Source organism: Bombyx mandarina, chromosome 25, assembly GCF_030267445.1.
Source record: "Bombyx mandarina strain Sakado chromosome 25, ASM3026744v2".
Lineage (NCBI taxonomy): Eukaryota > Metazoa > Arthropoda > Insecta > Lepidoptera > Bombycidae > Bombyx > Bombyx mandarina.
Genome location: NC_143231.1, coordinates 8333351 through 8356953, shown reverse-complemented (window position 1 = coordinate 8356953; position 23603 = coordinate 8333351). Strand labels below are relative to the sequence as shown.

Below are 23603 nucleotides of genomic sequence, written 5' to 3'. Positions count from 1 at the left end.
GGCGGGAACGTCAAACTAAATAGGCGCTTTTTTCAAGTTAATTTTAATTTATTTGGTTTTAGCCCTTTTTTACGACATTGTTTCCTAATTTTTCACTGTGTTTGAGTTTAAAATTATATTTCATAAGTGTGTTCCGTAATAATGGACGATGACGACGGGGGTGAGGGCTTCAGCTCCGCCCCTGTGTCCGCTCCCATAATAATGGGAAAAAGAAGAATGAAGTCATCTGAATACGACGAAAGCCGCAAAATAAAAATGACTTTCATTAAAAATAAGCGCGGTCTTTTTAAAGACCACCATGCTCTTTACGAAGACCTTACAAAAAAAGAATACCCAGTGCTTCTTCAATCAAGCATCTCACAACCAAATAACAGAGTCCCAATGGACCTGTTAAAAATAAATAAAGCATTAAAAAATATTCAAGGGGTCCAGTATGTCAAAGCTGCTGGGAACTTTTTTGCTAAAATTTACTTTGGCTGTGCTCGGGATGCCAACGCTTTTTTATTAAATGTAAGTTTTATGGAGTTAAACAATTGGACAGCAAAAATACCTTACGATAGCATTGAGAGTCAAGGAATTATTCGAGCTCCTGTGGAATTGAACGAAGAATCTCTTTTAGTAAATTTAAAAGCTTCATGCACAATACTCGGAGTAAAAAGATTTTTCAAAAAACAAGAGAATGGAAGTGACAAGCCACTGCAAACTGTGCTGGTTACATTTTTGGCGTCTAGCCATCCTGATCACGTCACATACGAGCATATTTGGATGCCTGTTTCGGATTATATTAGACCTGTGTTACAGTGCTTCAAATGCTACAAATTCGGACATGGAAGTGGTGCCTGTAAAGCCACTCAAGTTTGCTCTATTTGTTCAGGCAATCATTTTTATAAGGAGTGCAGCACTCCCAACATCTTCAAGTGCTCCAACTGCAGTGGGTCACATTCTGCAGTTTCTTACTCTTGCTCAGTAAAGGCAGCCAAGGTTGCTGAAGTAAAAAATAAGATCATCGGCAAGCAAACATCATATGCAGCCATACTAAAGACTCCTGTTATTAAGAACCCCGTGACCTCTTCTGACATACCTATATCTGCGAAGACCCCTCAAGGTAGGGCTTTAATTTCAGACATTATCAATTCAGAAATTGTCATCAGAACCATTACAAAAACTTTAATAGAATTGTTAAAGAAAAAGGATTCTAAATCCCCTTCTGGACCTATATCTACTCAATTAATTAAAGAAATGCTAGTAACAAATTTTACATCATAAATTATGGATAGTTCTACTCAATCTTATATGCATAATTCTGTTGGTCAGTTTAATATCATTCATTGGAACTCTAGAAGTTTATTTCCTAAATTAGATCAACTTAAAGATTTCCTCAGTAAACTGGACAAGTGTGTTGATATGATTTTATTCAATGAAACCTGGTTAACTTCACATAAAATCATCAAATTACCTGGATTTAATGTTATAAGAAGAGATTCCAACCAACCACATGGTGGGGTTGCTATTGCATTACGCTCTAAGTATAAATTTAAAATAATAGACACAATTTCTCAATATCATTTTCAAAATATTTTAATTACAGTTTACATTAATAATTTTTCTTTTGACATTCTATGTGTTTACATTCCTCCACCACCAAATGGTAAGTTCACTATTAATTTATTGAAAGATTCATGTTCTAAATTTGTTTCAAATAATTATTTAATAATTGGTGACTTCAATGCACATCATGCTTCCTGGAGTTCAAGAGTCAATGATAGAAGAGGTAAAGCCCTTCATGATTATGTGGAAAGTTCTGAGTTGGTTTGTTTAAATGATGACACAATCACGACCTTTGCTCCATTTGGTCAACAAGGTAATGTATTGGATCTAGTATTCGCATCCCCTGCTCTTAGCTCTAGTTGCACAGTTTCTGTCCTTGATGATTTGCTCAGTAGTAATCATTTCCCTCTATTTATTGAAGTCTTTAACGATGCTTTTATTTCTTCCTTTGGCCCGACCACCTTTTCAATAAATCAAGTTGATACACTAGATAATACCTCCTTAGCTAACATAAATTTTAATAAGATTGACTGGTCAAAATTTAATAAGTTATGTGAAAGTGAGTTTTCAAGTTTTAGCTTCGCTGATAACTCTCTTGAAAATTATAATAAGTTTTTGAGTATTTTACATGACATATTAATGACTTTTGACAAAAAGTGTTACTCGCACAAAAAACGGATTTATTCCAAAGCTGTTCCTTGGTGGAATGCTGATTGTGACCGCGTAGTTTTACAAGCCAAAGTTGCTTTATTATCGTACAAGCATTATCCAAATATGGAAAACTATATTATTTTTAAAAAGCTGGACGCTTTGAAGAAAAGAACTTTATATGAAATAAAACGTTCAAGCTGGATGAATCTTTGTTCATCATTCAATCGAATGACTTCGAGTAAAATTATTTGGGATCACATTCGTAGATTTAAGCACGCTAAACTCAATAATATTTCTACGTCTTCAAGTTTTTTTCAAAATTCCGCTAATGCATCTTTGTTTTTGGATTCGATAGCTGGTTCTGAGAATGAAATTTCCGAATCTAAGTTACAAGATTTTTTTAACAGCCACGGAAAACCGGAGGCTCAATGGCTGGTAGACCCATTCTCTATGGGCGAATTTGCGACTGCGTTAGAAAATAAAAAGGAAACCTCCCCTGGTCCTGATTTCATCCCTTATAAAGTAATCAAAAATCTTCCCCAGTATGCCAAGGAAATTTTATGTCAAATATTTAATGATCTTTGGCAAAACAACTGTATTCCTCCGATTTGGAAAACTCAACATGTAGTACCGATTTTAAAGCTTTACAAGGATCCCAACTGTATCAATTCTCACAGACCCATTTCTTTAACTTCTTGTTTTTCGAAAATTTTCGAAACTATGTTAAAAAACAGGTTAGAGTGGTTTACTGAAAATAACAACTTAATACCAAGTACTCAATACGGATTTCGTAAAGGTAAAAGTACAATAGATAACTTAAGCTGTTTGATTGGCGATATTAAAAATAACTTCCATAATAATCAATTTACATTAGCGGTATTTTTGGATATTAAAGGGGCTTTTGATAATATAGATCATTCCTACCTTATTGAAAGTCTACATTCTTTAGGCTTTCCAGGACATGTTCTGTTCTGGCTGTACAATTTCCTGAACAAGCGCTCTATGTTTTTGAAAATTAAATCTAGTTTATTTGGTCCTAAAATTTCTACAAAAGGTACTCCTCAAGGTTGCGTTTTATCACCTCTCATATTCATACTTAGTTTAGTATGTTTCATAAAGAAAATTCCAAATTCTGTTAAACATTTATTCTTTGCTGACGATCTTGTTCTCTATGTAAACTGTAATGATATTAAAAGTGGTGAATCGGTTATGAATAGTTGTTTGCGTAATATTTACGATTTACTTACAAATTCCCTAAAACTTGAGGTCAATATTTCCAAAAGTTCTGCAATTTTATTTTCCCAAAATGGATTGCATTACCCTAAAGTTTTATACAATTATGATATTATTCCTGCTCAATCTTTCGTAAAATATGTTGGTCTTTCTCTAGATTTTGATCTTTCGTGGAAAACTCATATTGATGTTATTTGTAAAAGAGCTGAATTAGGTTTGAATATATTAAAATCGCTAACTGGAATAAAATGGGGAGCTGATCCCAAAGTTTTAAAAACGATTTACATTGCAACAATCCGAAGCCATTTCGATTATGGCTGTATGTTCTTTTCGGACGCAAATTTTTCTATTCTTAAGAAATTAGATATTGTGCAAAATAGAGCATTACGAATAATTACTGGTGCTATGATGTCGTCTCCAATTAATTCCTTGGAAGTTGAGGCTGGTATTGTTCCTTTATTCATACGAAGAAGTTTTATATTAGATAATTATTGCCTTAAGCTTATTAGCCGTGATAATCAAGTAACTTACAGGTATTTGAAGTATGCAAATATTCCAAATTATAATTTAATTCCGCTTCCTAATTCTTCATCCATATCCAGTGCCTTAACGTACTTGAATTTTGAATTTCAGGATGTGGTATTTTGGTCTACTCTATTGCCTTGTTTCGAATATAACTTTTATGACATGTTGAGAGATGTGGCTGTTGATCTAATCAAGTTTAAATCTAAAAATGATTTTCTGGAGTTCCTTGAAGATAGGACTGATTTTGTTAAAGTGTATACAGATGGCTCTAAAACTAAAGATAGAACTAGTTTTGCATTTTTTGATTCGTCCATGAACATAGGATCAGTTTATAAATGTAGCAATTTTTTCTCTGTTTTTTCGGCTGAAGTACTAGGTATTATATATGCTTTAGAGCACATTCGAGTAAATTACTCTGCAGGGGACAAAATTCTAATTCTATCTGATTCAATGAGCGCCTTGCAAGCTCTTAAAAATAAATGTATTAGTGCATCTGTAAATTATTTAATTTATAAGTTAAGAAGTTGTTTGAGTTCTTTGTATTTCAGAAATATATTTATTGAATTTTGCTGGGTGCCAGGTCACTGTGGTATTGTGGGTAATGAATTTGTTGATAAATTAGCCAAATCTACAAAAGATATAAATATTTCCGATTTTAAAGTTCCGTACTCAGATTTAGTTTATTCAATTAAACAAAATATGATGAAACGTTGGTATAATTACTTGTCTAAGTCCAGAGAAACGAAAGGTAAATGGTTAGCTGAAATAGTCCCAGTACCTAGTACTAAATCTTGGTTTGATAGTTTTAGATTCTTCCCGGGAAGAGCCTTTATATCGATTATTTGTAGATTACGTATAGGCCACGGCCATTTTCCTGCGCATCTTTTTAGATTAAAGTTAAGTGAATCAACTGCATGTACTTATTGTAACTCTGGCATGTGTGATCTAGATCATATTTTTTTTAATTGTCCTGAATTCAATCAACAGAGATTATTGTTTAATGCATTATGTAAAGACACAGGCTTAAAATCTATTCCTAATTCCATTCAAGGTATTTTAAAGCTTCCACAACTATTCTCAATAGTGTATAATTTTGTACTTCACACTATAGAACGACTATGAATGTATAATTCATGAATGTATCATAGGTCTCCTGCTTATGTGCAAGTTTAATTATTTTTTATAACGACTCATGTTCTTTTTTTGTTGTTTGTTGAAAGAAAACTTGTAATTTTTTATTTTTTTTTATAGTAAGTTCTTGCAATTCATTTTGTCATTAATTTGTTGTTTTCAATGATTTGTAATTGTTTCTTGGTTTGGTTTGTTTCTTTTATTTGTGTTTTTATTGTAAGTTCTAGTTCATGTACTATTTTTTTGTAAAATTAGTTTAAGCTGATGGCCGTGTTGCCAATGCTTTCAATAAATTAAAAAAAAAAAAAAAAAAATATTAAAAGGGTTGAGAGGGACTTTTGGCGGGAACGCGAGGAGTGAAGTTGTGTGATTTGGTTTATTTTGTCTATTTAGTGATTCTTCAGGTTTAAATGTGTAATAATGGTGGTTTATTAACTGTTTAATATCTATGAAAGTGCACAAATGTGGGAAAATGAAGCAAAGCTGCTGTACGTAGTTTCTCGGGATCCTCCAAAAAGTCCACTGAAAAAATCTTAGTAACTGACCACCATTTTACTGAGATTATATTTCATCCCATATCATCTCATTTCATTTCATTTAATTTCATCCCAGTTGATTAATGTCTCAAATTGATCATCTTCATTTCATTTCACTCCATAATATCATTTTTCATAAACATATGAATATAAATTAAAATAAGACATGACTTAAAGGTCTCAGTTACCAGGTCATAAAATCCCTTAAAAAAAAAGGGTTGAGAGTGTTGAGACTTTTTGGCGGGAACGCGAGGAGTGAAGTTGTGTGATTTGTTTTATTTTGTCTATTTTGTGTTTCTTAAGGTTTAAATGTGTAATAATGGTGGTTTGTTAATTGTTTAGTATCTGTGAAAGTGCACAAATGTGGGAAAATGAAACTTCTCGGGATCCTCCAAAAAGTCCACTGAAAAAATCTTAGTAAATGACCACCATTTTACTGAGATTATATTTCATCTCATATCATCTCATCTCATTTCATTTAATTTCGTCCCAGTTGATTAATGTCTCAAATTAATCATCTTCATTTCATTTCAGTCCATATTATCATTTTTCATAAAAATAAGAATATATAAATTAAAATAAGACATGACCTAAAGGTCTTAGTGACCAGGTTATAAAATCCCTAAATAAAAAATTTAAATCTATAGGGTTGAATTGAAAATGTTAGTGTTTTTAAAAAACCACAGAATCTGTGCACTACTTTGTTATATTCATCATCTCAATATTTTTATGAATTACTTAGGTGAGAATTAAGTGAAATAAATACCGTACTGTTTAACAACACCAAACATGACGGAACCGTGTGTTGTTTCCTCATTCTTTTCGGAACCCAAAACTAACAAACATAGTACTATTGCCGAAGATTTTTTATTTTATATTGATGAATTAAATCAGCAACTAGATGACTTTAAAACACCAGCCTCCGTCCAATGTGTTTATAATCCTACTAAATATGCTCGAGAATGTTTCGAAACGTATGTAAAAAAATATTGCAATACAAAAAAGCGTATTATGTACTTTGGTATGAATCCAGGACCCTGGGGAATGTCACAAACTGGAGTAAGATAAGAATACTGCATTTTAGTAGTGCATGCATGTTTCACTATCTGTAAGTAGATTAAGTAATTTTACATGAGTGTACCAGGCTCATCACAAACCGGGAGTAGTGGCGATTGCTCGTGAGGCGCCTAACGTCTGCAATGGTACTGACTGACGACCACGACCACTGAAAAGGATAGTACAACAAAAAAGTAGATTAAAGTAGAGCTAGGGTAGCATCTGGTTCCTTGCAGGTAATTTGCTCCGCTTGTTGTATCAAGTCATATAAGTCCACACTGAAGCTTGAAATCTAGGCCAGGTACCAATTTTAATAACACATTACTTTTAATAGTTTCAAGGATCTTGATGACAAGTGTGTTTATTTTATTCATCCAGTAAATTTTAACAAAATATTAGCTGTTTTCAAGCTGTTAACAAGATATTAGCCATATATGATATCCACCACTAAAGGTATTTCTATCATTTTTAGTTTCAAACTTAGAAGAGACTTTTAGCCTTTATTAAGACTTACCTCAAATATGCCAAAATGTTCTGAAAACTATAATTTGTATACACTATAATTTAACAGGTTCTTAGCAACTGTTCAAATAATAAAGTAACAAAATAGGTGTAATGTAAAAAAAATTAATTCTAATTTTGATTACTTGTTTTCAGGTTCCATTTGGTGAAATTTCTTCAGTCAGAGATTGGCTGGGTATAAAAGGCTCTGTTGGCAAACCTCCACTAGAAATTAAGTCTAGACCAGTCAATGGATTTGATTGTAAAAGAACTGAAGTAAGTCTATGGCTATGCTCTGAATAATTCATTTCAAACTCAGTCTAAGTATAAGCACTCTTATCTTCACAATACAATTAGGTAAGCTGCTTTTTTTTCAGCTTAACTTCTCCCCAAAGTGAAGTTTTGTTGCTGTTTCTCTTGTTTGGATTACATTACAGTTAAAGAACTATATTTATTTTCATAAAGCATACTGTTGAATTCCTCCAAGTCTCACCATAACTGTATTTAAAATAATGTTCAGATATAGTATAGTAAGCGGCACGTAAGTTGGCAAGGTTTTGGTGTAGTGGGGGTAATGTCGCGCATAGTGCACATTGCAACAAAAAAATGGTCACTTTTATTGCCTGCATATAATTTTATTTTATTTTATTTCATTGTTTATTTGCCATAACTTATTTTTAAGCCTGTGTGTTTTGAAGAAAGTTAAAGAAAAGAGAGGAATTCGTGAAGTGTATTAGGTGTTATAAATAAAATACAATTAAAATTATTTTTTACTGGTGGTAGGACCTCTTGTGAGTCCGCGCGGGTGGGTACCACCACCCTGCCTATTTCTGCCGTGAAGCAGTAATGCGTTTCGGTTTGAAGGGTGGGGCAGCCGTTGTAACTATACTTGAGACCTTAGAACTTGTATCTCAAGGTGGGTGGCGCATTTACGTTGTGGATGTCTATGGGCTCCAGTAACCACTTAACGCCAGGTGGGCTGTGAGCTCGTCCACCCATCCAAGGAATAAAATAAAAAAAAGTTAAGTTTATTTTAAAAAATATACTTTCATTTTCTAATAGTGCTACCCCTTGGATTAAATTTATGGTAGCACCTGAGCTGGTGGAAGGAGTTGGCTCCTCATCGTCGACATAGCGAAGAGTCGCAGTCGTCACTGGCGTAAATAATAAAACGCTCCGTGACTGAATCTACTATATGGTCATTGGTATTTGGTCCTGGCATTGCAAACAAATTTAAAACAATAACACTCGTAGCAAAAACTAAATTTAAAAAATAATAACAACTCCTAACAATAATTTAATATAAATAAAGGGTTCCTACAACTTAGTAGGCGCATGTGTAGCCGGGAGCGAACGGAACGTGGACACAGTGCGGGAGAGGAGCGTCGACTGACTCACCAATCGCGCGCTCGGAACGGTGCTACGTCTTTCCCCGCGTCCCGCTTGACAACCAAAGAGACCTAAAAAACGACTTCTGCGCATCTAACGACTCTTGCCAAGTTACGTGCCGGAGACTATATTAGAGTCATTCAAATTTTATAAAATTTAAAACAAGGCAAATTTTATTAAATACATTATTTTAAACATGACATGCCACGCCACGCCAATCCTAGGTAGGGCGAATGGTTCAATTGTTTAGTTGATGCGATCAATTCAATATATAAATCGCTTCCATGTTTGACTATTTTAGTTCATTTGCTTAATCTTTATTTGGGGATCAGCTGTGGTCCTTGAGGTCTCTTGCACAAGAGCACTAAGAAATTACTACCATTCACTTTGAGAACTTAAGGCTCAATTGTATTTAAAATGAAAAGTTTTTAGATTTTATTTTATTATCATATAATAATACTCTTTATCATAAAGTTGTTAATGAATACTCATACATTTATTCCAGGTAAGTGGGAAACGATTCTGGGGATTGTTCAAGAATTTATGTGGAGAACCAAACAAATTTTTTGAATCTAGTTTTGTATATAATTATTTACCAGAACAATGGATGAAGAATAATGGATGCAATTTGACTCCTGGTGATTTCAAGGTATGTATTTTTTAATTAAAATAATTATTATGGTTTTGTAAAGAATTTTTTTTTTTTTTGAGACATTGGTTGGACGACCTCACATTCCACCTGGTGTTAAGTGGTTACTGGAGCCCATAGACATCTTCAACTTAAATGTGCCACCCACCTTGAGATATAAGTTCTAAGGTCTCAGTATATGTAGTTAGTTACAACGGCTGCCCCACCCTTCAAAACAAAACGTATTACTGCTTCACTGCAGAAATTGGCGGGGTGGTGCTACCTACCCGTGCGGACTCACAAGAGGTCCTACCACCATTAATTACGCTGTCAAAGTTACGCTAATTAATATAAGTATTGTTAAATATAAATTGAACATTATCTTAACGAAAATGATACTGCAGAATATAAATTTGTATAGGAACATAGCAGAACCCAGAGTTTGCTTGTAGTTAATGCAAACGGAAGCTATAAGTTTTATTAATACTAGTTTAAAGTCAGAAACTTGTACCACTATTACCGTGTATTATCTATGACGATAACTTATAGGCTTTCTGATTGACGAGAGCATTTATTCTTAATTTTACCGATATTACTTGATAGGCCGTAAAACAAAAAATTGAGTTGATAATGAAGAGGTGTATAATTTACCACAATTTAACTCATTAATTAACGTATTATTCATTTAAATCGTTTATTTTAGGCTGCAGAAATAGATTCATTATATCACATATGTGATCCAATATTCAAAAAAGTTCTCGAACTTTATGATGTACACATAATAGTGGCGATCGGAAAATTTTGCGAATTACGCGCACAAAAAATTCTGGACAAGTATTCATTTCGAAATAAAATACAGGTAAATAGTTAAATGTATTATATATCTCACTATTTTTATGAGCACCTTTACCACCATATCCTGTGTAAGAATAAAATATAAATTTAACAAGTTTAATTTTTTTGTATATTTACAGGTAATATACATGCCACATCCAAGTCCAAGAGCTGTAAACAATAATAACTGGGACGAAAAAGCACTTCACTGTTTAAAAGAAAACAATTTATTGCACTTTTATCAAGGATTTGCTTGAAATTGTATAGTTAAAAGATTAAGTCGAATATGGTTGATCATATGAGAAGGTGTCTTGAATTAGCAGCTGAAGCTCTGGCTCTTAAAGAGGTGCCTGTTGGTTGTGTATTCACAGTTAACGAACAAATTATTGCAGAATCAAAAAACAGTGTAAACGCCACACACAACCCAACTAGACATGCGGAAATCAACTGCATTGATCAAATTCTAGAATACTGTAGATTAAACAACATTGATTACAAGCTATATTTCAAGAACGTAATTGTGTATGTGACCGTTGAACCGTGCATAATGTGCGCGGCAGCGCTCAACAATCTAAACATCCGTGAGGTGGTATATGGTTGCCCCAATGACAGGTTTGGCGGAAATACTGTTTTAGATGTCAGTAACTTTTATGAACAAAATTATATTTTAAATGGAAACTTGTTGGCAGATGAAGCTATGATGTTGCTCAAAGAGTTTTATAAAGGGATAAACCCTAATGCCCCTGAATCAAAAGTGAAGAAAGATAAGAAAGTTTAATTTAATTAAAATATTGTCGAAGACTTCCTAAAGTGAAGAAAAGTGTAACTTAAACGTAGAGAATTATACAATATTAGTCTATTGAAGATTGTCCACATAAAACTTCAGTTTTATCAACAATATTTTTTTTAAATTGAAGTTGAGATTCCTGTAGTCACCAAACTGAATTTTTTTAGTGTATATGATCTGATTTTTTTAATGTACATGCACAATACAAGTAATTACTGTGAGTTCACTATTTATCAAAAGTATTAAAAAGGCTCATTTGATTTTTGTACGATAAATCCTTATCATGTTGATACATGTTTAAATCCCCATTATCAATTTATATACATAAACCACTGACAGCTTACCATAAGCATTACTATAAGTATGTATAATTAAGATAGGAAGTTTTCTGAGCTCACACAAATAGGCACCATTCTAACTGTTCCTGGCATTAGTCCATTCCAAGTAAATGATGGATAGATCCTCAGTCGAATGGCTCGGTAGTGCAGTAGTTAGCCTATGGTAGCAGCCTAACAGGGTAAAGCTCCGATCAAAAATTGTAACTAGATAAATGAACACTTACAAAATCAAAGCAAAAGCTGTCCGCGTGAATATACACATACATAGCTACATTGGTTTACAACAAACGGAGAAAAAAGTTTTGAAACAGTTTTAAGTTCAAAGTAATTACGACTATGGCACCTGGTAATAAAGTCACAAATCTCCAAAACATCTAATACTTACGATCATTCGTCACAAAGCAATAAATTACTCCTGTCACTTAAAAATTAAAAGACATAATAATATGTTAAATAACCTTTAGTGTTAAATCAACCTTAAGAGGCAACAAATAAAGTAATGTTTCCCGTTATTGCTTTGAAAACTAACATCATTTATTTTTGTTTCTTGAAATTTCGATTTCTATTTACTAAAGGAGGTAAGGGAATCGCGTTGAACACTAAAATAATTTATTAAATGAATAAAAGTAAAAGTTCAGTTGTTTACTTTTTATGTTTTGAGAAATTTGTTTGTTAGTATCTATACATTACTTATTTTATTAGCGTTACGTTTTGTGTAATACATATTTTTATAGTATATTTTTAAGTTTTCGCGACTAGTACAAATAATAAAAGTTTAAACGGTTTTAAGCGCGATATTGACGTGAATACGTCTTTAAAATTACTTCCATAGGGACGCAATCCAAAAAAACGAATGATAACAAAATCGGGGGATACAGTTTAGTGTTGTAGATACATATCTATCATCTCCATCCAAATTTCAGTTACACCATTGGATAGCTAAAGAATCAAAGAATTTATTACGCTAAGTAAGGACTGTAACACATCGCACGCGGGGGAGGGGGCAGCCCCGCCATTTGAAGGTAATTTTGCTGCGTATCGATATTTCCATTTAGTATAACTTTCGACTCTGTGAAGCTACGACTTTCATTCAAGTTTCAATCGTCAGCTCTCGTCAAAATCTATCGATATATATATATAACATTAGTGTAAAATTGTAACTGTGAATATAATGTGTTAAAATAATAAAAAAAACCAAAAAATATGTAATGTCGGCCTATGCGCGTCGAAAAGCCAAATCGAAATACAGAGATCGTATACGGTTGGAAAGGGCATCTCAACAGCAATCGAATGGTACCAATAAAACCATATGATCTAGTCAAGCAGTGCCGGCAACGTAAAGTAATGAATGCGGCCGAGCGGATCAACGACGGTGCCAGTACATCTGCAGCTGGGACGGTTGAAATTACGCAGATGGATGATGAAATCGCTTCTGTAACGACATCTTTTGAATAAACACTGCGGCATTGTGAGACACGTTGACATTGGCTGTCTACAGTGAACTAAACAAAATAAGAGCTCACATTTCAAGTGAGCTGTTATTTGACGAGACGGATTTTTGCGCTGACCCGAAATCTAGTTATAGTAACCGGCAAACTTCTTGAGCAAATGACCTTGACTGCGCAGAACCGAATTTTAGATCACTTTGGTGGTGAGGGTGAGGCGCGAAGGCAGGGGAAATCGTATCGAGCGCGTTATTGGTAGATCAGTCGAACCTTGCGCCCCGCACCGCGCCCTCTTTCCGCTTGCTCCCAAAAGTACGCTTGCGTACAGTGAAAAGTCTATCGTTATTAATCGTTAAGTTATTTGTTATAATTGCTTGTTGACTTTGTTGCCATTGCTATTTGTTGAGTGTTTGTTGATTTTTTATAAAAAATACACTATGCCGCGACAAACTGGTGTAGTATTCAAAAGAAAGGGTAGAAAAATGGTGTACGACGTACATTGCTTCATTATAAAACAGGGGAAGAATGATATGGGAAAAAGTAAAACAGACTTCGGAAGCAACAAAAACATCCGTGAGTACTGTTAGGTGCATTATTAACGAAGCTAAAGGCTCTGGCTTGCTCGCCGTGTTTCGGACTCCGGGTAAGAAAAGATCAGAGAAGAAAAAATTTACCGGAATGGATAGTTTCGCTCAATCTGTAATAAAAAGATGTAATCATAATAACTACATAACAAGCAGCGAAACTCCGTACCGTAGAAAGGCTTCGAAAAATTTAAAGAAGATATAAATTTTAATGGCTCGGTATGAAGTTTACGACGAATTATGAAAGAGCTAGGCTTCAGATGGAAAAAAACAGAAAATAATCGGAAGCTGATAATTGAAAAAAGTTACATTCGATTACTACGAATCGAATATCTTCAAAAAAATAATTAATTATAGACAAAAAAGTAGACCGAACCGACCGAGTTGTAAACTACACCGATGATCCCTATGTCGACTCATCACGATGATAGCAACTCGGGTGATAAAAACAGTGATGATGATGGTCAAGATTATGATAACGAAAAAAAAAATTACAAATACCAGCTTCGCTTCAACTGAACCAAGACCTGGCAACAGCTCTAGTTTTGACTTAATAGAAGGAATATCTATTTTACCCCAAGATTAAATTATTACAATTATTAACCTATATTTTTTGTTGATGTTCTCATAAATATATAAATAAATACATATCTTGATTTTAATAATTTAATTGCATTATGACGCAGAGTAAATAATGTTTTTGCACGTGAGTGTACCATGCGCAAACTTACCCCCACTAGGTCAACAAATGCTCAAGAAGTTTGCCGGCTATTATACTATTGTTGATCGAAGGGGTAAAGGGTCGTGTGTCCGATTCCCACTTTGGGCAAACACCCATGTTATGAACAGGTTTATTTGCTCTTTGTCTGACTTTCCAATATAGTTTGTTTACCATAGAAAAGACAATCTCAGTTTAGAGCCAAATTACTGTTTGATTTATTATTATTAGTTAGAATGTGGCATTTTCCAATTTTTCAACTCGCATGAAAAACTGTTCATAGCAGAATGATGATGTCTATGAGGAACAATATTGATATTATTGTATTTTGTAATGGCTTTCTCTTTTACACAAAAAGGCTCCCCGCGCACTAGGCAGCCAGGCTGCGGCAATTGACATATTTGAGCAGCCAATCGACGCCCATTTATGATCCTATCGTCGAGCTATTTTGACTTTATCACGTAAAAAAGGCAAAGCAAAGAAAAGATACTGGATACATCCTCTTTTTCTAGAACAGCTCTCAAAAGGCCTATTCTAGTAGTATTTTAAAGTTCATAAATACTCAGACCAGTCTTTTTAAATACAAGAGAATGTATACACACGCTGTGTCATATAACCAACATTTGGCAAAACAAATATGCATTGGCTGCTACAGTACTGGAGACTGACAGCAGCCACATACACTCGCTCTGGTTGCTCTGGCTGTGCAACAGGCACATTGTATTGGCTGCCACAGTCAAAATCCGGGCTGCTTATGTGCGCGTCCCCCATGCACCATATTATATTCGTCTGGCTGCCGTAGCCACGCTGCCCAGTGCACGGGGAGTCTAAACCTCTCTTATTCCATATCTGAAGATAGTTGTTGAAATTAATTAATGAAGTGGTTGTATATACAATTTTGTTTCACTTATAAACTATTATAACAATTTTGAAATCATATCTATTATGTCAATTGTAAATAGTTTAACACGGCATCAATATGTTTTGAAATAAGAAAACTATTATTTAGAGCAATAAAATATATTAGTAGCTTTAAAATATATTATTCCCTGTTGCAATAAACTTATCCAGATGTAAACATTCATTTTGGTTAATATTAACAAAAGAAAATATACAGGACTAAAAACTACAAAGTGAACTTCAGGCATAAAGTAATAATTTAATTTAAATATTAATTTAATTTAAATATTATTCTAAACATGGAAGCAAAATCATGGCAATATATTGTGGCATGTCATTTTGTCAATATTCTCTTTTCTTCAAAGCATAAAACATCTTCATCACTGAAACTAAAATGACACAGCAATATGTGCAAATTATTTACTTGTGTTTTCTTGCCTTTCCCCATTAAGCAAGTTTATAAGTATAACACGAATCCATGTTTTAGATCATTTAGCTTGATTCACACATCTGACTGCCTTACATCTCGAAACTGTAGGATGGATTGGCAGAGTAAGAATTAGTCCTAATATTCAATTAAAATTAAGTTTCAAATAATACTACAGGCAGAAATATAAAGCCTTTTATCTTAAATAAGTAAGTTTAAGTTTTTTTAAGTTTCTCAAATACATTTGTCCTAATGCATTGTGTTTCTTTACTTGGATTAATTTGTGTTCCAATTCTCTCAATGCCAAATATTTACTTATTTTTCTCAATATAAATTACATCCACAATCCCTACAATCACATAAAAGTGAGATCAAATAATTAAAAGACAAACATCTACAGAGTTATTGCACACTTGTGTGAAACTAATCTGTCTTGGAATTTAAGGTTTACATTTCCAGTGTTAATTGTGCACTTTTATGATTTGAAAATATAATTAAATGCAAAATTAGTACAAATTTTAAGCATAAAATAACACAATTAAAATTTCAATCAAGTTATAAAGAAATGAATAACATATGCTTATAACATAAAGAGTTTAATCACTTAATATTTACATTTTTAACACACACACACACACTCACACAAATGTGTGGAAACTAATCCTTAGTATGGAACCCATTCACAAGGGGAATTGGATTTTCTAGGATTTCAAATTCTTGGCATCCATTTGGTTGAGCGATATCATTGACAGGTTCATTTTGGACCACTGGTTCATCCACAACTTTTTCACTTCCACTTGAACTATTACTATCACTTGTAGATGAACTGTCACTTTCAGAATCCTCACTAGAGTTATGTTGCCTTTGTCTTAAATGTTCATTTTCCAATAAAAGCTTTTCATTTGAGATTTGCAACTCTCTTATTTGATCTTCTTGGTCTTTAAGGCGTTGCCAGATTTCGTTTGAAGGCGGATCCTCTGCGGTAAATGTTTCAATAGAAGTCTCAGATGTATCTCTGTCAGTCACCATACTATCTTTATCTGCAATCGACGCATCTCTGTCAGTGCTATTGTCTTTATCTTCATCCATTCGTTTCATCTTCGAGCGCTCAGTCCTTTTTACAAGGTTTTCAAACTTTGCCTCTAACAGAAGATATTCTTGTATAAGTTCGGTTTTTGTCATATTTGATAGACGCTCACATTGCGCATCCTCATACACGCTGGAAAATTCTTTTGTCAAATATTCTTCTTCGTCTTCAGGTAGAGCATAAAAATAGTTATCATCTGAATCTACACTAAAACTGGAATCACGAGTGCGTGCTGAAGGCGTCTGAAGTATATTGAACGCATTTTCGGGTTCAGGTTTGTGAATTTCCATCAAAAATTGATTATTGTTGAACGGGGCATGAGTTTTCGTCAAAACAATTTTACGAAAGCGATTATTTCTTTTAGGTTTTTCGTTTCTCCTCCTATCACGCCAAGGAGCTTTTACAAAAGGCGTCATAACTTTACGTTTGGTATTCGCGCGTCTCCTTTTCTTTTTGACGTTTCCGTCAACGCTAGCCGGTTTCTGTTTTTCAACGATGGATGGCGCCCCGACCACTGGTGATTGCGTCGGTTCGCCATCTTCTATGATAAGACTATCCGCGTCCATTAGGAAACAATAATTGATCAATAATACCTTCTTTTCTGTTAATTATAGAAGAACAATCAATACGAATAGTACACTGATTTATATGACCAAAAACTTCAGTTGAACCAACAGTATGAATTTTTTTTATCACGAAGTACTCTTTTCTCGACCGCTAGAACCACCATTTTATTTATTTGTATTTTTTTATTTTAGGGATGCTAGCGGTACCAAATTTCTACTAATTACTACTATTTCTATGCAACATTTTTGTTACAAGTACCGGTAAAAAGGGGCGACTAGGGACAAATTCCAACTTTATGACCAATTTTAAGGTAGTTGTTGATGTATATAATGCTATATTAGGATCAAATAGATTGAGTCTTGGAGGCATCTTTGTTGTCCAATTTAAAACTATGCAACTAGCATTCCAGTTTATGCAAAAAAAGCAAAAATAGGTGTAATCCCTATTTACCCGGAAATTGCGGTTAATGGGGAAGAAATGAGAAATTTGCTAGGGTTGGCACTACTTGGTTTTAATTTATTTATTTATTTAGTTGCACCAACAAAGTGATAATCAATAAAAAACATTAACAAACTGACAAAAGTACATGGCAGATGTCACCTCAATTATAGGTGCAATCGACAGTGCATTAACAACAACATATATATATAACTAAAACTTGATTACATTTATTTGCTTATGATTAATTTATATTTACTTGGGAAATGATCCGCGACAGATTTGTCCTGTAAGTTGTGAGACAATTAAAAAACATATATTTCATCACTTAAAATTAGTTCAGCGCAATCAGACAACTCCGAATGAACATTGACGGACACCACGCTACCGTAGTCATTATTGTAGTCCCAAAGGATTCTGTATATGGGAGAGTAAGCACCTAAATTAGAACGAGCGGGCTTTCTTATAAACGGTTTATATTTCTTCGTTCTTGGTAAGTACTTAGGGGCTGATATTTTTATCTGGGTTAAGAGATTATGTGTGTCGGTTATTCCATGGATTATTCAGATGAATACCCCCACTCTCAACAACTATTAAATATTTTATTATGTATTACTTAGACATTTTTGTCCACCTTGAGATTTCATTGTTCTTGTTACATGTCTGTGCAAAATCGACTTACTTATATTAAATTGCTTAGCTATTTCAACTAAAGACTTATTCCCAATTTCATAGGCTTCTATTGCTGTTTTTAATATTAAGGGATAATATATCTTATAAGGCTTTGCACTCTTTGATACGTACATGCGAGGCATATCTAAAAATAGAAAACAATACGTAACTGATAATATAAATATTTACCAAACAATAAAATAACACATTGATAATTTTGAATAAAAGTTCTAGACAAAAACATCATGAATCAACCAGATTTTTACCAACAAATTTAAAAAATATTGTTATAACCATATAGACAACCCTACAATCCTGGACCAATTTATACTAAGGTAGTTTCCATTTCACTTATTGTCATCCCAATTGACCCCTTTTTGGTTGTTATTTGTACCTAGGACGTCCCCAATATCCCAAAAAACAACAGATTTTTACATGTATTTTTATTTTATCAAATACATTAAAACCAATAACAACTGAGGCCTGACCTTTAATATATATGATGGTTCAAACACTAAATAACGTTTATAAATCACAGTCGTCTTCTATTGTTATCAAATAAATAAAAGAGAGCAAAGTTTCTAGCACTAAAATAATTACCACCACAGAAAGTTAATTTGAAACGCGATTTTCTTATAAGTTAGCAGCTATTATCATGCATATTCAGAGTTGTTTTGTGAACTTTGAACGTTCTACTATTACACCACAAAAAATAGAAAATTTTGGAACGAAAATAACACTAATATTGAGCGTCGAAAGTTTTTCCTGGTTTCTTCCCCAATCACCTCTCGATCCCTAATCGCCTCGTTTTACGGTACATAACCTTCAACAAGACCTTCCTATTAGATAGTAACAATGTATAGATAATAATGGTTGATATTTTGCTTTAATAAATTATTAAATAAAAAAAAAATGAAATTCAATTTTTTAGTACAATTCGGCAATTGGATACTTAAACCCTAATATTTATTGATTTTGTATTTAGTATGGACTAATTCCTTATGCCTGTCCACTTTATTAATCAACAAAATTAATGCTTTATTGTTATGTTTTTGTTTAGCTTGCTGCCTTTCACCTGTAAACTAATCTTTCTGTGCTACTAATTTGTGCATTTTACTGATTTGTGGTTAAGTTGGACTTTTTGGCGGGAACGAGAGGAGTGAGGTTGTGTCATTTGTTTTATTTTGTCTATCTGATGTTTCTTCGGGTTTAAATGTGTAATAACGGTGGTTTATTAACTGTTTAGTATCTGTGAAAGTGCACAAATGTAGGAAAATGAAACAAAGCCGCTGGACGTAACTTCTCGGGATCCTCCAAAAAGTTCACTGAAAAAATCTCAGAAGTAAATGACCACCATTTTACTGAGATTATGTTTCATCCCATATCATCGCATCTCATTTCATTTAATTTCACATTTTTCATAAAAGAATATTAATTAAAAGACATGACTTAAAGATCTTAGTTACCAGGTCATAAAATCCCATTATAAAAAATTGTGGTTAAGTTTGGACTTTTTGGCGGGAACGCGAGGAGTGAAGTTGTGTGAATTGTTTTATTTTGTCTATTTAGTGTTTCTTCAGGTTTAAATGTGTGATAACGTTGGTTTATTAACTGTTTAATATCTGAGAAAGTGCGCAAATGTGGGAAAATGAAACAAAGCCGTTGGACGTAACTTCTCGGGATCCTCCAAAAGTCCACTGAAAAAATCTCAGTAAATGACCATCATTTTACTGAGATTATGCTTCATCTCATCTCATCTCATCTCATTTCATTTAATTTCGTCCCATTTGATCTCAAATTAATCATCTTCATTTCATTTCATTCCATATTATCAGTTTTCATAAAAATAAGAATTTAAATTAAAATAAGATATGACTTAAAAGTCTTAGTTACCAGGTCATAAAGTTCCTTAAAAAATCTTTAAAAGCACAAAAATGTGGGAAAATAAAAAAAAGCCGCTGAACGTAACTTCTCGGGATCCTCTAAAAAGTCCAATGAAAAAGTTTTAGGAAATGGCTACCATTTTACTGAGATTATATTTCATCTCATATCATCGCATCTCGTTTCATTTAATTTCATCCTACTTGATTAATGTCTCAAATTAATCATCTTTATTTAATTTCACTTCATATTATCATTTTTCATAAAACTAAGAATAAAAATTAAAATAAGACATGACTTAAAGGTCTTAGTTACCAGGTCATAAAATCCCTAAAAAAAAGAATTAAACTAAAATTTTCAAAAAGAATTTACTCAATTTACAATACAAAAGTTCCTTTAGCCCCTTTTTTCTTTCCGTGTGTGTTTTCATTTGTAAAGACAGAATATATTACCTACGAAGCGTTATTATTATATATAAATATGCAATGAGTAATAAACCTTAATTAAAAATATCTGGACCCCTCAAGAATGGCCGACGACATCATATTTGAATTATTACATTCTGAAATTATAAATTATTCTATTGAAAAATTCAAGAATAACGATAATGGCGAAAAGGTTTGTTTAATCAATATGTATGTAATGTTAAATACTAAATAATCGTTTGAGATTAGGCAATATTATTACAATAAATACATTTTAATACATCGATTTCAGGAAACTGATTTGTCTGTTGTCGAATACATCGGGTTTGCGGCAGGCTATAAAATCATGGAAAGATTAACGAGGGAATGGCCGCGTTTTAAAGATGAATTAGATACTATGAAATTCATATGTACAGATTTTTGGACTTGTATTTACAAAAAACAGATAGATAATCTTCGTACAAACCACCAAGGAGTTTATGTACTTCAAGATAATGCATTCCGTTTTCTAACAAATTTTTCTAATGGTCATCAGTACCTGGAATATGCACCTAGAGTGAGTAAAAACTACTTTATTTACTATATTTCTTTCGATTGACCTTTGGAATTAATAAAATTTATTATCAAAGTATTGTTCTAAATGAGTTTTTTTACCATTTCAGTATGTTGCTTACACTTGTGGGCTCATTCGAGGTGGATTGGCTAATCTCTGTATTAACAGTATTGTCACAGCAGAAGTTCAGTCTATGCCTTCATGTAAATTTCATATACACGTTCAAAGAACATAATACAAATCTAGATTTGCTTTGTTTACATTGTTTTAATATGTTATAACATGTTATGTTATTGTTTAATGTATTATTTTTTTTTTAATAAAGGAGCAATAATATATTGCATATTCTATTATTTATTATGAACATTTGGGGTCCTGGACATGTCAAGGTCACTAGTGCCATGAGTGTATTAAGCACTTTATTGTTCACTTTGATTATAAGCCTTAAACAGGATTGTAATAACTGTTGTAACTATTATATGTATTCTGAAGTCGTCATGGCCTAAAAGATAAGTCGTCTCGTGCATTTGTATTGAGTGATGCACTGGAATTCAAATCCTGCATGACGGTACCAATTTTTCAAATTTTCAAAAAATGTTCACAATTGACTTTCATAGTGAAGGAATAACATTATGTATTAAAATCAGTGTGAGGGTTGGGCAGCTGTTTGTAACTACTGAGACCTTAGAAATCATATCTCAAGGTGGATGGCGGCTTTTACCTTGAGCCTATGGGCTCTGATAACCACTTAAGGCCACGTGGGCCGTGAGCTTGTCTACCCATCTAAGCAATAAAAAAAAAGTAATTGCTTAATATAAGGACTATTGGATCTCAAAAAACAAGCATAATAAATATCAATAGATTCTTAGATACTTTATAAATCTTGATATCTCAGTTGTAAACCACACAAATTAAATAATTACTAGATAAATAACTAAAGCACCACCAGTTTGATGTATAATTTCTTACCAATTAATTGTGAAAACAATTGTGTAAAATACAAGATGTTCTCACCTTAACCGTACATAATTAAAGGTAAAAAACAAAAGGGGTTTCACTGAGCACTTATTCAGCAATATTAGTGGTTAACAAAGGAACCGGGACACCACACTTCTCCAAATATAGATGGCTCAGCTGTTATTAATGAATATTTTCAATCTGGATGGGAATCGTTGAAAACGTTTTACAAATTTGAAAAACTTTTTCTCCATAAGTCAAGGTTTACCTCTTCACGTAAGTGGGACGTGGCCACCGCAATCTCACCTGTGAGTCATATAGCTATGCTTAGTCCCTGGGTATATACCTGAGCTTACACCTGCCTTTACGGTTCACACAGCTGATAACTCTTCAAACGTTAGGAAGATTTCAGTTTCGATCATTAAAAAAGTGGTAGGTTAGTGAAGGTCACCAGGCGATCTGAACGAGTTGATAAATATGGCGCACTACCAGCACTAGCGGGTCTCCTGGGAGTACATAAGAGCGATCGCACATCAGCGGCACCCCTTGGATGGCCTGACGGACTCGCGTAGTGAGATGGCCGACGTTTCAGAGCTGTCGATTCGCCTCGAAGGTTCCGTCATTCGGGTGTTCTTGGGGTGAGCTGAGCCTATTTGCAGTGTTGACTGCAGTCTAACTGCCTTACCCCACCCAGGTCCTGACCTCAGGGGGGTGAACTAACACTTTGGCGAAAGTGCAGGGGAGTCGTTTAGTGGGTAAATACCATCCTTGGGCCCTCGGTCTAATTTGTGGACCGTCGAAGCCCACATACCCCGCGTGCCCCCTAGACGCCGGGAACTCATACGAGGTTCCGCCATCAGCCAAAAAAAAAGCGCTTCTGATCTCCAGGGTTTAGCTGTTTTTCGTTTTGACTTACCAGTTTTTTACACAGTCCATTCGTATTTACAGTCATTAAGGTGTGTGTACTTAAAGAAGTGAAGAAACCCCATTACTACTGTGGGACCTGGAAAAACCGGCATAAATATGAGTATAAAATAAACAAACAACCCCTATGGTCACTACGGTGCCAAAGAACCGAGAATCGCGGTTTTCGAGGCGACAATGGTTTTTAATTTTTATTGCTTAGACGAATGACCGAGCTCACGGCCGACTTGGTGTTAAACGGTCACCAGAGTCTCTAGACATCAACAACGTAAATGCCGCCTACGTCGAGTTGTGATTTTCAAGTCGGTTCTACTACCTATATTATTGTGCACTATAGTACAATGACTGTCCTTGAAGTCGCTTGCTGCTGCATTGCTGCTTGTGAAGCAGCAGTAGATTGGTGGGGTATAGCAAAATCTTGGATTGTGTGAGGAACTAATGGACACGGTATTGGTCTCTGCGTAAACTCACCACACTTTATAGACACACAAATACGTCTGCCCCGTAAGTTCCAGAAACCACTGAAATACGTCACAAGCATTAAAAAAGGAAACCAGAAAGGGGCAGAAATTCGGCGACCAGATAGTGGAAAATAGACGTTTGATGGCAAACATAATCGGGAGGGTGCGCGCCAGCCAATCCTTTCAAGTCCTACTATCTACTGAATTTTTAACCCGATTTTACACTACGCAAGCTTCAATGATTAATGGCAGGATATTGGATGGAGCTGAAGTGTCGGGAATTGCGAAATGGGAAGCGAGAAGAACCCTTGAGGCGTGAAATCGCATCGAATGTACTTTAGGATGGTTGGAGCTCTTCGTTGACGGTTACCCCTGCACTATCATGACCATTAACTCTGGCGTTCCAG

At 34.0% G+C, this 23603-nt stretch overlaps 5 protein-coding genes across 6 annotated transcripts; 4 read left to right on the top strand and 1 right to left on the bottom strand.

The window, feature by feature from the left end:
• Positions 1 to 28: 28 nt before the first annotated feature.
• LOC149499870 (uncharacterized) lies at positions 29 to 1266 on the top strand. Its single transcript, XM_089738561.1, has one exon. The coding sequence runs from the start codon at positions 142 to 144 to the stop codon at positions 1264 to 1266; it is 1125 nt and encodes a 374-aa protein (XP_089594687.1). The 5' UTR covers positions 29 to 141.
• Positions 1267 to 5850: 4584 nt separating this feature from the next.
• On the top strand, positions 5851 to 11789 carry Smug (Single-strand-selective monofunctional uracil-DNA glycosylase). 2 transcript variants are annotated; one of them, XM_028182846.2, is made up of 5 exons: positions 5851 to 6683; positions 7338 to 7457; positions 9076 to 9219; positions 9902 to 10057; positions 10173 to 11789. In XM_028182846.2, the coding sequence occupies exons 1-5, from the start codon at positions 6414 to 6416 to the stop codon at positions 10287 to 10289; spliced, it is 807 nt and encodes a 268-aa protein (XP_028038647.2). In that variant the 5' UTR covers positions 5851 to 6413; the 3' UTR covers positions 10290 to 11789. The 2 variants fall into 2 exon arrangements, with proteins under 2 accessions (XP_028038647.2, XP_028038648.2); XM_028182847.2 differs by lacking the exon at positions 9902 to 10057 and having other exon boundaries at positions 5859 to 6683.
• Positions 10319 to 11789, top strand: LOC114249324 (tRNA-specific adenosine-34 deaminase catalytic subunit ADAT2). Its single transcript, XM_028182848.2, has one exon. It carries the CDS (start codon positions 10319 to 10321, stop codon positions 10808 to 10810), a length of 492 nt encoding a protein of 163 aa, XP_028038649.2. The 3' UTR covers positions 10811 to 11789.
• Positions 11790 to 14905: 3116 nt separating this feature from the next.
• Positions 14906 to 17056, bottom strand: Hexim (Hexamethylene bisacetamide inducible). Its single transcript, XM_028182837.2, has one exon. It carries the CDS (start codon positions 16882 to 16884, stop codon positions 15889 to 15891), a length of 996 nt encoding a protein of 331 aa, XP_028038638.2. The 5' UTR covers positions 16885 to 17056; the 3' UTR covers positions 14906 to 15888.
• A 3216-nt stretch (positions 17057 to 20272) lies between these two features.
• Positions 20273 to 21197, top strand: Trs33 (trafficking protein particle complex subunit Trs33). The gene is made up of 3 exons (XM_028182844.2): positions 20273 to 20494; positions 20594 to 20857; positions 20964 to 21197. Exons 1-3 carry the CDS (start codon positions 20405 to 20407, stop codon positions 21087 to 21089), a joined length of 480 nt encoding a protein of 159 aa, XP_028038645.1. The 5' UTR covers positions 20273 to 20404; the 3' UTR covers positions 21090 to 21197.
• The last annotated feature ends 2406 nt before the right edge of the window (positions 21198 to 23603 follow it).